The 13200-nt window shown below is 40.5% G+C and overlaps 1 protein-coding gene across 3 annotated transcripts in view; it reads right to left on the bottom strand.

Moving 5' to 3' along the window:
- Positions 1-10152, bottom strand: part of nf1a (neurofibromin 1a) — an 81155-nt gene extending 71003 nt beyond the window's left edge. For all 3 annotated transcript variants that reach the window (XM_071914367.2, XM_071914369.2, XM_071914368.2), the window contains exons 1-4: positions 10093-10152; positions 6526-6669; positions 2286-2369; positions 397-587 (exon numbers count right to left, since the gene is read on the bottom strand). In XM_071914367.2, coding sequence (XP_071770468.1) covers positions 397-587; positions 2286-2369; positions 6526-6669; positions 10093-10152 — 479 coding nt within the window. The remainder of the gene's footprint in view (positions 1-396; positions 588-2285; positions 2370-6525; positions 6670-10092) is intronic.
- Between the last annotated feature and the right edge of the window lie 3048 nt (positions 10153-13200).

Raw genomic sequence — 13200 nt, 5'->3', positions numbered from 1 at the left:
CAATATAACAGCAAACCAAACAAGCAGTCTAACCCTAATCTGGAGATTCAAACCTGCAGCCCTTTCCCCATTTTCATAGAAATTCTATAGAGCTGGAAAAGGCTACATCAGGGGTATTCAACCGCGTGCCATGGAGGGTCGAGTGTATGCAGGTTTTCATTCCAAACAAAGACTACACCAGCTGTTTCACTGATTAGCACACCTTCAACCAGAGAGGAGGACCTAATCAATGAAATCACCTGATGTAGTTTTTGGTTGGAATGAAAACCTGCGTACCCTCGGCTCTCCATGGGACATGGTTGAATACCCCTGGGCTACATGCTATTCCAGCAGCCCCAACTTGAACCTCTTGGGCGGTGGCATGCAGGCCTGTGACAAACTGGTTCGCCCGGCTACCTGGTGGAGATGCGGCTGAAGACGGCGTTGAAGTTGTTGCAGCTGAGGGAGAAGAGGACGCCCGAGGCTGAGGCGCGAAGCTCGGCAGCGTGCTGGTGGCCCTCGCGGTACGTATGTATGAAATGGCAGATCTCCGGCAGGAGCTGCTTCACCAGCATGGTCTCGTCCAGACGCAAACAGTCCTTGGATTGCTGGGGAAGGAAGCGAGAGAAGAGGTAGACGGTCAGCGAAAGGGAAAGGGCTTTGTCTGTTTGGCTGATTTGTGTACCCATGTTGATATTGAGGAGGGATTATGGGTCATTTGTTCATCCATCACACGCACTCTCTCAGACTCCACTAATAGGATTTTGTTGAAACTTGGGGCAGTGATGTCTCTTGCCACTTGTGTTCAGGCCTTTTTTGAAAATTACACTGAGTGGCCCAAGGCGGGACACTACTATAACAGGTCAAAACATATTTGTTTGACATATTTGTTATTGATTGGCCCAGAGGGGGATTGCGTCATTCGTGGGGGAAGACATGTTTACTGTTGCCTTCTTCTAAGTGCATCAGATGTTGTCACATCAAACTTAAGATCGTAGTGTGTATAAAACTGTGTCCAAAGTGTCCATGTCAAAAAACAGTGGGAAGAAAAGAGCTTCCAAAGTGGCAAAGAGTATAATCAAAATAGAAGGATTGGAAGCATCTTACATGTGCAACGTCAAAAATGTATTGGAAGCGCATCAGTAGACAACAGCGCATAATGAGCAGGTGCACAAACAACAGCCTATATATGTTCACCTGCTAATCTGTTGTCTACTGATGCGCTTTTGAAGCTTCAATACATTACATCTATCTACATTATCTTCTATTTTGATTATAAAACAAGTGTGACAATAAGAAAACCAGATATGAGAAACAGAGCGTGCGTCCAAGAGGGCATATTAGTTGAGATCCCTGACCAAAGTCCAAAGTCATGTGTATCCCTGTGAGGCTTGGATCAATTCCTATTGCAGCCTGCTCTCCGCTGTGCCTTTCCTAGTGCTTCTTCAGTCTCTTTAACTGAAAAAGTAACTAAGGGAGTGGACTGCCCCACAAACAAAACAAGCCTTTCAAAATGATTTAAGGACTCCAATTGGTAGCAACTCACTCCTTATAAAACATGAAATGAATGGAGTTCAGTGCCTTGCTCAGTGGCACACCAACTGGCAACTTCTGAATACTACCTGTGTCCTGTGTATAGGAAAAGACTGAGTGTACATTGAAAGCAGAGCAAACCAAAAAAAGAGAATCTTAAACAAGTGTCTATAACCATGAGTGCAGGAGAGCAGCTGGCTTCCATCTGACGGTGCGCGCTAATGAAAAAAACCTATACAGGAAACTGGCGGCAGCTCCCATCAGATGCCGGGCCCCCACCAACTCGAGTCGAGGAAACACCTGCAAATGTAATCTGGGGCTGCCAGGTCGCCAAGGTACCTCTCAGAAACGAGGGAGAGCAGGATTGATAGGGTCTTAAGTACATTACCAGAGGTTTGTGTCTGGGTGAGTGCAAGCAGACAGAACAGAGACGTTCAATAATTTCTGGGTTCGGTTTCAGAGGCTTTCAAGTAATGCAGATGAATGGGAGACGGATAGGTTCCGGAGGCTGACAACCTACTCCCAACCCCACAGGCTTGTCATGGAAGTGCTTTCAATTGGTGCCATTTCAAGTTGAGGGGGTAGAACCGTAGGTTTTGAAAGAGACGAGATCAGGTCATTTCTAACAGAGTGAGATAAAAGAGATCGCAGAAGAAAAAGAGAGAGATAAAACAGAGAGACAGTAGGTAGAAAGCAGCCAATTGGGTGACTCAATTTGGATTCAGGACATTTAGACAGGAGAGCAGAGAGTATGGAGACAGGGAAACGCTCACCCCAGCCAGGCACTTCTCCAGTGTGTCCAGGATGATGAGCTGGGAGAGGTAGAGGTTCTTCTCAGCAGCCTCCCCAAATATCCGCTATAGAGACAACCAGAAGCACAAGACAGAACAAAATATGTCATTCAGTGAGCTTTTAAACAACAAGGGATTTCATTCTGAAACCTAAGGTTGGGTGTTATGGTCTGTACTTCATAATGGTACGTTCAGATTACGGGCTACAAATGGCACAGCGTTAAATGTAGCAGCGTGTCGGGCGAGCGCAGCTACAAACTGAAGTTTAGCTGGCTTCAACTTTTTTCCACGCTCTGATGACGCGCGAACAAATTAAAGGTAGCGTAATTATTTTTACGTTATTATTATTTACTTCATGAATTAGAAGAACGAGTATTTGCCAAATAAAATAAAAACAAGACAAAAACAAAGCTATGACGGTATGACATTATTATATGCTGCACCCAACATGTTAACGACCACCCGGGCAACATTCTTCCGCTCCGTTGGGGACAATGTAGCTTACTTTTGTAGCCCGTAGTCTGAACATACCATAAGTCTCAGACAGCTGATTTAGGATCACTTCATGAGCCACTTTGACCTCATTATGGTGTGAAAGGAGACCTGATTCTAGATAAGCACTCCCACTTGTTAGGCTAAATATTGCTCTGAAAATCCAACAACTTGTTTACCAAAAACATAAAGTTGCCCTAAGGCTAACTGTGCATTCAGACTGCGAGCAGGAAAACTCCGCCGACGTGTGGCCAGTCAACAAGCTTGTCGGCCAAGAAAAGTTGGTCACAGCTGAACTTTTCACAGTCATCAGCCATCAATAGCCAATCAGATTTCTGTGCTTCCTTGTTTCCTCACCGATGTAGTTTAATTTCATGGACAATTAGTCCCGCCTGGCAAATGCAAAATGGAGAAGTTGATTACAGCCATTAAAAGCTTCCCAGTTCTCTACAACTTTTATTTGACTCAAAAACAATGCTTGGAGTTGCATCCATCATTCCGGTCGAAGGTAAGCTCTGAAGTAGAGGTCGACTAAAGGTGGACTTTTAAAGGTCGATATAATAACAATATTTTGTAGACTCCCAAATCCCGCTGGTGGATTTTATCATATAACATTCAATGCCAGAACAGCATGCTACGGCTCAAATGAAAGATGGGATCAATTCATTCTTTGACATACCTAGTGCGAAAAGTAAATTGCAGTTAATACCTAGTGAAACTGGCCAACAAAGTAGCCTACTATAGCACACGAAGCAGCAGCGTTAACTTAGTCTAATATCGCTGTATCTTTAGGCTACAGTCAATCTTTTGAAACTATGTTGTTTAGCGTTGTTTAGCTTTACCAGCAGTTACGCATAATCGTAATAACACCTAATAAATATTAAGTGGTTATTGTGTTGGTTAGCCCACAAATGAGCAGTAGCTGTACCGTTTTCATTTTAGGATAGAGGTATTTTCGATATGACCAGCAGTTGTGTGCTGAGCTTGCTAACTTACTAATAATGTTATGTGAAACAGAGTGACACAAAACAAGTTAGCAGCATGTACTTTAATAGAAAAGATGATTGAGAGCCCCTTGTTACATGGAAGTTAGAGATTTTACAGAAATACTAAAGGACAGGCAGTACTAGTTTTTACCCTAACCACCATCTTGATTTCAGGACTTACAAATTAGCAAAACTACATGACCTGCTTCCGGCAGAACAGAGTAGCGGTCACGTTAGTAGTCACTAATTCACTAGTAATACCATCATGTAACTCACTAATTGATAATGTTAAGAATTTGACAATTATATTTTCCAACTAATAACTTTCACTTAGTGCAGAGCCTCCATGCAAATAGTGAGACAGGTCCGCTAACATAAGGGGATGACCCTATTTATTTCAAACACCAGAGGGCCCATAACCATCGGCGCTGATATCCATGATAACCAATTGTTTATAAAACCTCCTATTAGCCCCAATTAATCGGCCAAACCAGTAAATCGGTCGACCTAGATTTGACTGATCAAAACTTTGAAGCTGCTACTACATACAGTAGATGTAATCGGAGCATCTCACACAGCCCAAAATCTGTCAAGTTGTTCATACTGTCAAAGCATGGTAAGGCTTGAGTATCAAATGTCCGGACTTCCGCAGACCTGCACACTTGTGGACTTTAGCCTATATCACGCTCCCGTGAAGTCCAGGAGGGCTGTCCATTGTCAAAATTCATCAAGTTCGCAAGGGCTCTCAGGTGGACTTTTGGGGGCGCTCAATGCAGACTTCCAGCGAGTCTGCTACCTTGCAGACTTCTCTGTTGACTTCTCTCTATGTTCTAATACGTCAGCATAAACAAAGGCAGATCAAGAAGAAAAACAACAAAGGCAGGTGTCAAGCATGATGGAAAAACATGCAAAGAAGCTATTCCAGTGCAAGTTATTAACATCTACTTCTATGACAAAGCGTATATTCAACCAGTGTTGACTGTACTCGCCTAAAATGGCTAATATATAAACTGTAGCCTCCTACGACGACGAGTGAGTATTAAATGCATAATAAGATATGCCAACTCGGTTATGGCGACTGTGTACATGTTCGCTTCCTGCTTCCTGTTTCAGATTTCGCATCGGTGGTATCCACGGCAACAAGTGAGGGGAACGTGTCTTTCTGACTTCTATTTAATATTTCAAGCTTCTAATTATTGATATTTAACTGATACTGAAATATCATTAATTCATTCTTAACACGGCCCGACAGCGTTTTCTCAGAGCTCTGGGCCAGCAAATATACATTTTTAGTGGCCCAGTTGGCCAGTGATCGGTTGGTTTGGTTATGAAATGATACGACAGAATGATTATCTTGTTAGAAAACATTTTCCAATTTGCGATCAAGCATGCAGAATGCCGACAAGGCAGTTTGGACTAATTACATAGCATCATAAATGCTACTTTATTCTTTGAACAAAATGTAGAGAATTTCCTAGTTATGCAGACAAGTGAGTAGAATTAGTGTAAATTGAATAAGGGGTGGGCGATATGGTCAAAATACCAAATCATGATCTTTTCAGGCAGTATCACGATCCACGATATGGATCATGATTTATTTCACGTTGCTTTCCTAAGACTATTTTGCTAATTACTGAACAATACAACCCAACTGCTATACAATACGCTATTTGCACCCTTTAAGAAGAAAATATAGCCCTCCAAAAAAAATAAACACTGCTTAGGACATTCATTTAAAACACAAGTAAAATTATAACTGAAAGACTATTAGAACCAGCCAGTACAGCCAGTAGATTTGCAAGTACGTTTTCATACATATTTTAATGAATACTACACCAGTTTCAAAAGGTTGACAATACTTGAGTGGTATATATACATATTGTAAATTATCAACATTCAGCTAGTTAGTTAGCTTGTCCAAGCAGTCTCAGACTCTGCAATCTACGAAAAAGCGTGAGAGAAGGGGTGCGCACGATACTTTGCGGGTTAAGAAGTGAGTTTCGGATAACATTTTATTTTGTGTAAACTACCTTACTTTTTAATCTGCAAAGCAGTGTGCCCACCCCTTCTCTCTCACATGTTTTCATAGATTGCTTGGGGACTTTTACTGTGATAGGCTGCATGTGCTGTACGTGAGGAAGCGTGGAGGCGACATCATTAGTGAGCTAGTATTAGCTTTAGCTCCCGGCTCCCAAAAGCTGTGTTTTGGGAAAACGAAAGAATTTACTGGAATTTTGATGGAACTGCTAACAGGATACTAAGGCCTTGAAGGGCTTGGTAAGTTGTTTTATACAGACGTCTTTGGGATGCTAGTAATGGCATGTCTGGATCAACACCATCTAGCATCCCTCTGGGGCTTGTTTCGGCCTGGGCAACACCGGACAGTTACGTTGGGAAAGCAAAGTGTGGAAACTGCTAGCGTGTGCTAGTTGTGTCAGCGAAACTATGATGAATGAATGCATTGCAAAATGTACTTGGATTGGGATACGATGTATTTGTGACAGTTATGATCTGCCCACCCCTAAAACTGAATCTCAAAAAAACATCTCAAATCTCAAAGTGGCAGCATCAAAATGCACTGGCACACTAATGAGCTAGTAGTTCCGTGTTTGAGAAGACTGGCCTGAATGTCAACCCCATATCCTGTATTTGTCATGCCCTAATAAAAGCACTACAGAAACTGTCCACTGACAAACCCCCACTGCCTACAAGCCGGTCAAAAGAGGAGGAAGAAGCCCACTCACCATATTGTTGACATTTTTGAGGATGGTGGTAAGGCCGCTGATGACAAGGGAGAACTTGTACTTGGAGATGTTGATCAGACATTCCTTGTTGTGCTCTGTGCTGACTTTGGTGTGGGTGTTCTGGTGTCCTACTTTAATCGGAAGCTGAAAGGAAAGACATGAGAAAGGATGATGATGCAGTCAACACAGTATTTAGTTCATGGTATTGCATTACCTGCAAGTGATACCATGACGCTCATTCAATAATGTGAGTAATATTATACTCCATATTGTTTTTGAAATCATACAGTTTCAGAGCCCACTTTGTTGTTTATTAGCAGTCAATCAGTAACTTAGCTAATGTAGATCTAAATAATTTGGACATGTTAGCCTAAAGCTAGGACAGTTGTGCTATTCCCACTGTTTATCTACTATTATAATCATCATTACTGTTATTAGTGGACTAGCTGAAAACTAACACATTCATGCCATTCCCACTATTTCGTTGTTTTCTTATTCTGATCACTCTCTCCAAAACTTTGGACTTGAACTACTAACTAATTCTTAGTTTTTTCTCTCATGTCAGACAGGGTATAGTGTCATCTGACGGTCAAATTGCACACCCTTTTAAAACATTAACTCGTTCTAATGAATTCAATTTTTTTAAACCTCTCACGCAGAAGCAAGCAGACTTCCAGCTGTTAATTCGGCTAGACCGCACTTTTTCCTCCGGTCTTGGGACAGGAACTTATTGCAGCCCCACTGTTCCATCATGAACTCAGACTGACACACACATCCACATAATGCACAATGTATAAACAGGCCAGGCCCTCTGTCTCCAGTCCAGCGCAGCATAGCATGGTCAGTAAGCTCTTTGTTTCACCGAGCCAGGCCTGGTCATTCCTCCAAAGGTCACACACACACATCTTTCCCTTATATGCACTTTGGCTCAACTTAAGGACACACGCATCCGCTATGTGTAGACTAAATGATGTTGAAAAAAAAAAGTGATTTAATCTACAACATTTAGCCACAAAGGACACAAAATGATCATGTTACCATAAATCCTCATTAATAATGAATACTGTTGCCTACATTGCAATATCTCACGTTTTTTTCTTGATGTGTGATGCTTATAAACTTCGATATTTATAGGTATCATCTCATAACTGACAGAAATGTGAATAGATAGACCTAAATATGGTACCTGCACTTCTGTGTATGTTTATGTGTGTGTGGAGGGGAGGGTTTACATAATGAATAGTAGATGAGATTTCCTTACACATTTTTTATACTAATATCAGTATCAATACCTTGAATTCAATACCAAGCAATACATTGTGTAAATGAAAAGCATTTCAACCTTTGGGATTTGTTTTAAACCAGGCATTTGCTTCTGGAAATGAATGCATGTAAAAAAAAAAAAAAAAAAAAACGTTCCAGTTTTTACCTTATACTGTATATTACACAATAATTATACTCTTGTATCTTTCATACTACACCTTCAAATTAAACTTTCATTATGTATACTGTATTTTGGCCTACTTTGTGCTTTTTGAAACTACTTATACTTTGTGAAATATGAAAACATTTATAACAAAAAATTCCTGAGACTCAGCGGGAACTTTTCAGATTTTATGCTCGAAAGTCTGTTCCATTTTCATATCACTATGTATGTAGGTTAGGAGATGTGCAGATGTGTTCAACTTTTTGATAGTCTTAATACATTTTAAGACATTCAACTTTCTTCTCCCATAGAAATGAATGGCATAGAGTGAATAGTGTCATCTGGTGGTCAAATTGTAAACACTGAAAAGATAAACTCATTCTAATGAAGTCACCTTTTTTTAACCTTTCAAGCTGAGGCAAGCACACTTCCTGCTGCTTGCAGCTAGTCCACACTTTTCCCTTCAGGAAATGGATTTTTGCAGTTATTACTGTAATGATTACATCTAACAAAGTGCACCATCTAATGAATCAAACTGTTGTTGAGGAGGTGCACTGTGGGGGAGATGTACTTGGGTAGAGGGGTATTGCCTGGGGGGACTTTATCATCACAGCAATAGCTTCCAGGGGTGAAATGGCTCACACATGCGACAGTAGAGAAGGCTGGACTAAGAGGAAGAAATTTTTGCTAAAATAATAAACTGCAAATGAATGGGGACAAGAAATAAAATTCATTGACTTGAAGGCTTCGTTTGGGGCTTAGTACAATACACAAGAGGAGGATTTAACTCCTAATGCCACTTTCTTCAAACTGTAGTGATCCGAGCTAAGCCCGACTACAATCGGATGCAAAGACTGCTGGACACCGAACAAAGTCAAATTTCCTTTCAAACAAGAAACATAATTTTGCAGTACTAACTGGTGGGGCAGAATGACACACATTTACACGTTGAGTTGTAGGTGTATAGGTGTATAGTCATTTAGGGCTGTGCAATATGGACAAAATTATTATCCCGATAATTGTAAGAACTTATTTTGACATATATATAACAATATCTGGTAACATAAGCAAAATCACGTTAATCAAATTGATGGTTATCACATTGAACTGCATGGTAATATAAAGTATGATGAAACTTTGTCATTTTCAAATTATAGCATATTCTCTCATTTGTTTTATGGGTCTATATATATATAAACTTGAGTTGATCATGATATGATTCTATTGAAAGATGATAAACGAGCCCTATAATCATTCAACTTGTTTTCAACTGGACTGAATTTGTTTATATTGCATAGTAGGCTATATAGTTTTGACAAAAGGTTATTCTGCTGTCAAATCTACGTTTGTTCCATTTTACAAGACAATTTCTCCAAAACTTACCCCCATAATTAATGGTACCAACTACAATTTCTATTATGAACAGTCGTAATCAGTCCAAATCAAAATCATTATGTATGTATTTTTTGTGTAGGAAAAGGCATAGGTAAATTTAAGATTTTATATAGTTGTTTCACCCTTATGTACTATACAGTCTATGAGTTATCTGCCATATCAAGCAGACAACATGACAGTGAAAGTGAAGAAATTAGCTAGCAGGGATAGTAGCATTAACTCATACTACTGACATTTCCTCACCTGCCAGAATTAGTGGTAGAAAGGCGTAATTCCCCCATATCAATGCAGTGTGCTAACCCAGTCACATCTCATTTGTTTACATTAGCTAGCTAGGCCAGCTAATATTAGCTACCTAGCTGACATGACAGGAAACGTTATCTTGCTAGCTAACATACAGACGCTAACGGAGGGGTTCAGTAGTCATCACCATACTATTCCACATTGTGTTTTCATGTTGCTAGCTAGGTCAGCACAAAGCACAGGAGAAATCTGGGATAACTGTGCTGATTGATCATGGAAACAGCGCTAGCTAGCAAGACCTAGCAAGACATCATCTTCAGTGTTTTGTAGCTGGAACAAGCAATACTGAAAACAAGTTCGACAATTATAGTCGAAGAAATGACCCTCAAAATAGCAGAAAATCAGCCTAGTTTTGTTTGACGATAAATGTATCCGGGCTGATAGGGCCTAAGACTAGCAAAGCTTGCTACACCCTTCCACGGAGTCATATTAGCCCATCTTACCTGCTCATCAAATCTAGTAATCACGGCCTGGACCCATTCCACTGGTTTGTGAGCCGCCATGGCCGGGCGGAGGGACACCGCGATGCTCTGCTTGTAAATCCAAGGTATGAGACCGGAGCTGACAGGTTTAGATATGCATGAAAATCTGTCCTGAATCGATGGAAAAGGACGACAGGGGCGAGTTATTTTTCCCTTTCAGCAGGATTCACCATGCCACCGCCATGACACACCACCGGAAGTCTTCCTCGGAGAAACTGATGGGAGGCGTTGGAGACCAGTGTCAAGCCAGCGTCAATACAAAAAAATAACACTTCCGGTCACAACCTTCAAAATGACACACTTGTTGACGAGCGTGTTTCAACGTTTTTTGAGTTAATACAAAGTACAAAAGTGAAAACAAAGAATGTATTTGAGGATGAATCGGTAATTAATGAAAATACAATTGGAACCGAGAAACTAGGGCTCATATTGCATTTCGGAAAAACTGGGAGATTGAAATTCATTAAAAGGCACTTTCATAAACTAGCAGACACCCTTCCAAATTCCCTGGCATAAGTTTGGTGTTAGAGTTTCTATGTATATTTTTAGCAGCCTTTTTTATATGCCATATTGCATAGGCCTTTATGGCTATGTTGTGAAATGGACATTAAAACATTCAACAGCTACAGATTCGCTCCATATTTACAATAATGGTTGCGTTGATATGGTTTTTCTTCTCACCTTTCTGTAATACTAAATCTTTTTTACGATTTTATTTTGAAGGCACAATGGCCTTCAGTATTATTCAAGCTAACTCTGGGGGCTTGACGCAGCTCGTTTGAAGCGCGTGCGTTAACTCTGTTCGGGCCCATCAGAATGTTGTTTTAAATTATCATAAAGGTTTTGACTGTTTTGTTTACCAATTTTAAATTAAGTTCATTGAAAAACTATGATCAGATTACAAACAACTACAACTACCATTTCCACAACTTCAACCTCTTGTAATCAATTCATTTGGGTCAGAAAGATTAATGTCAGCCAAGGTAGTAAACTCTATTCTGCAAATGAAAAGGTAAACTGAGTTTAGCTGGGTTTACCATCCACTGCATCCCTGATTATCTACAGCAAGCAGTGACCAAGATTCAGCAGTTTTTTCAATACACTTGTTTCTATTAAAGCTAATTTGATGCTCAGCACCTGGGATTTACTGGAATATCTTCTGTAGGCTATGTTCAAAGCTGCCTTTAACTGTTGAACCCCCCAAAAAACTAAAACAATAGAGTCACAACACAGTCCAAAACGTATTTTCCCCCTAGCTGAACTGCTTCTTGTCTCCACTAAATGAAACAAGCATAATGTTTCTCTGCTAAATGAACAAATGAGTGAGGAGCATTAGTTTAAGGCAATTAAGATTACACATGAAGCATTTTGTGAATAGATTACAGCAACCCTATAAGTTATTAAAATAATAGTGAGACAGAATTGTCTACATCTCTAAAGAAATACACTAAATCTAAATCTAAATTTGTTTCCATATACCCTAACTCTAACCCTAATTGAATACACTGACAGCATATCAATTACCACAAATGAACAGCCATTTTTTAAACCTTTAGCTTTTCTTCTTGTTTCCAGGCTTTAAGTTGTCTCATGCAACAAGCACAACTTCATCATAGGCCGCTCCAGTGTGCTTGTCTTCATCTTAATACAGGTGCTGTGGACATGGCTTCTGACTGAGCAATTTCTTTGCTTATGACAGTTTTATGACGGAAGTCAAATGAGTTGCTTCTTTTACCAATACCAATAAAAAAAATTGATAATTGGAATTGGATTGGATTTAAAAAAAAAAAAAGATTTTGTTTTGATGCTCTTTTTGACAAAAAGATCAACAAGGTATTGTCAAAATGATTACTTAAAGGAATATATTTATTTTGTGCAATTTTTATTAAATGCATAACTCACAAAATACATAGAAAGGTTTTGGTGTCTTTTAGGTTCGCTCTGCTGCATTAGCGCAGAAGTCATTCCTGTCACTTCCTTCTCACATAAACCATCTAAAACTGCAGTTGCTTTGTCCCACCCTGAATGCATTCATACTGACAGGTCAGCCAGTTGTGTGCTATCCAGAAGGTATTCTTATTGGCTGGGGTTGTCACAAAGCCTATCCGAAAGAGCCATATCATGGCCTCATCATGGCCTCTTTGATCTTGGGCTGATCCAAGTCTTCCAATATTCAGCTCCAACAAAATTTGTGCTATTGTCAGAGCGAAGGACTGACACCTGGCTTGTCTTTGTTCTCTTTGTTGATGTAGCCATCAGGAAAGCATTATGTTTCTGATCTTGCTCATTTGTCAGCAGGATGGAAGACACTGTGCCACACCCCTCATCACTGGCATCCAAAAAGTGGTGTAATTGCGCCACCTTCTTGACTCCAAATTGTGCGGGCTTGATACATCTGCTGATGCTAAAGGACGAGAGCTACTTCAGTTTTGCCAACCAGTCTTGCTTGTCTTTGTGCTTGTCTTTCGGAAATCTCTTCATCCTTCTCTCTCTGCAGAGATCTCTCAAGATGAGCTTTGCTGGTTAGATGAATGGTGCCGAAAAACCCAGAGGATCATTGCACCGAGGCCGTTTCTTGCTATACGTGGACTATGTGGCTGCGTAGGGCCCCGTTCACGCTAGGGGGCCCTGTTGTGCCACCGTTTTGTGTTTTTTTTAGCCTCGTGACAGCAGCGGCTCTATGGATCGCAATGTCATTTGTCTTAGTTTGTCAGCTTAGTTTGTCAGCTAAGCTAGCATCTGCGGCTGCCTCTCAAGTTGCCAGGTTCGCGGTTTTCAATATGCTTGGTAGTGGTATAAATGCTGTTGGACTTAAAACGCTGTTTATAGGATTTGGCAGGATTGTATTTTGGAGTTTTGGTATTGGGCTCTTGTTTTGGACTGGCTTCCTTGATCATTGGGCTGTTTGGGGTTGGGTTTGTCTGCATAGTAACAGGTATGTTCAAACATCATCACTTTATCGCCCTAATCGCCCAGTAAAGATAATGTTTCTTCCGTGGAAAAGGTAGGTGGCACAGGTCCAGATCCTTTACCTCTGAAGCTTGTTCCTCCTCAGGGATTCATAACAAT

The sequence above is a fragment of the Centroberyx gerrardi genome, chromosome 6 (genome assembly GCF_048128805.1).
Source record: "Centroberyx gerrardi isolate f3 chromosome 6, fCenGer3.hap1.cur.20231027, whole genome shotgun sequence".
NCBI classification, from domain to species: domain Eukaryota; kingdom Metazoa; phylum Chordata; class Actinopteri; order Beryciformes; family Berycidae; genus Centroberyx; species Centroberyx gerrardi.
This window is presented reverse-complemented; position numbering and strand designations above follow the sequence as displayed.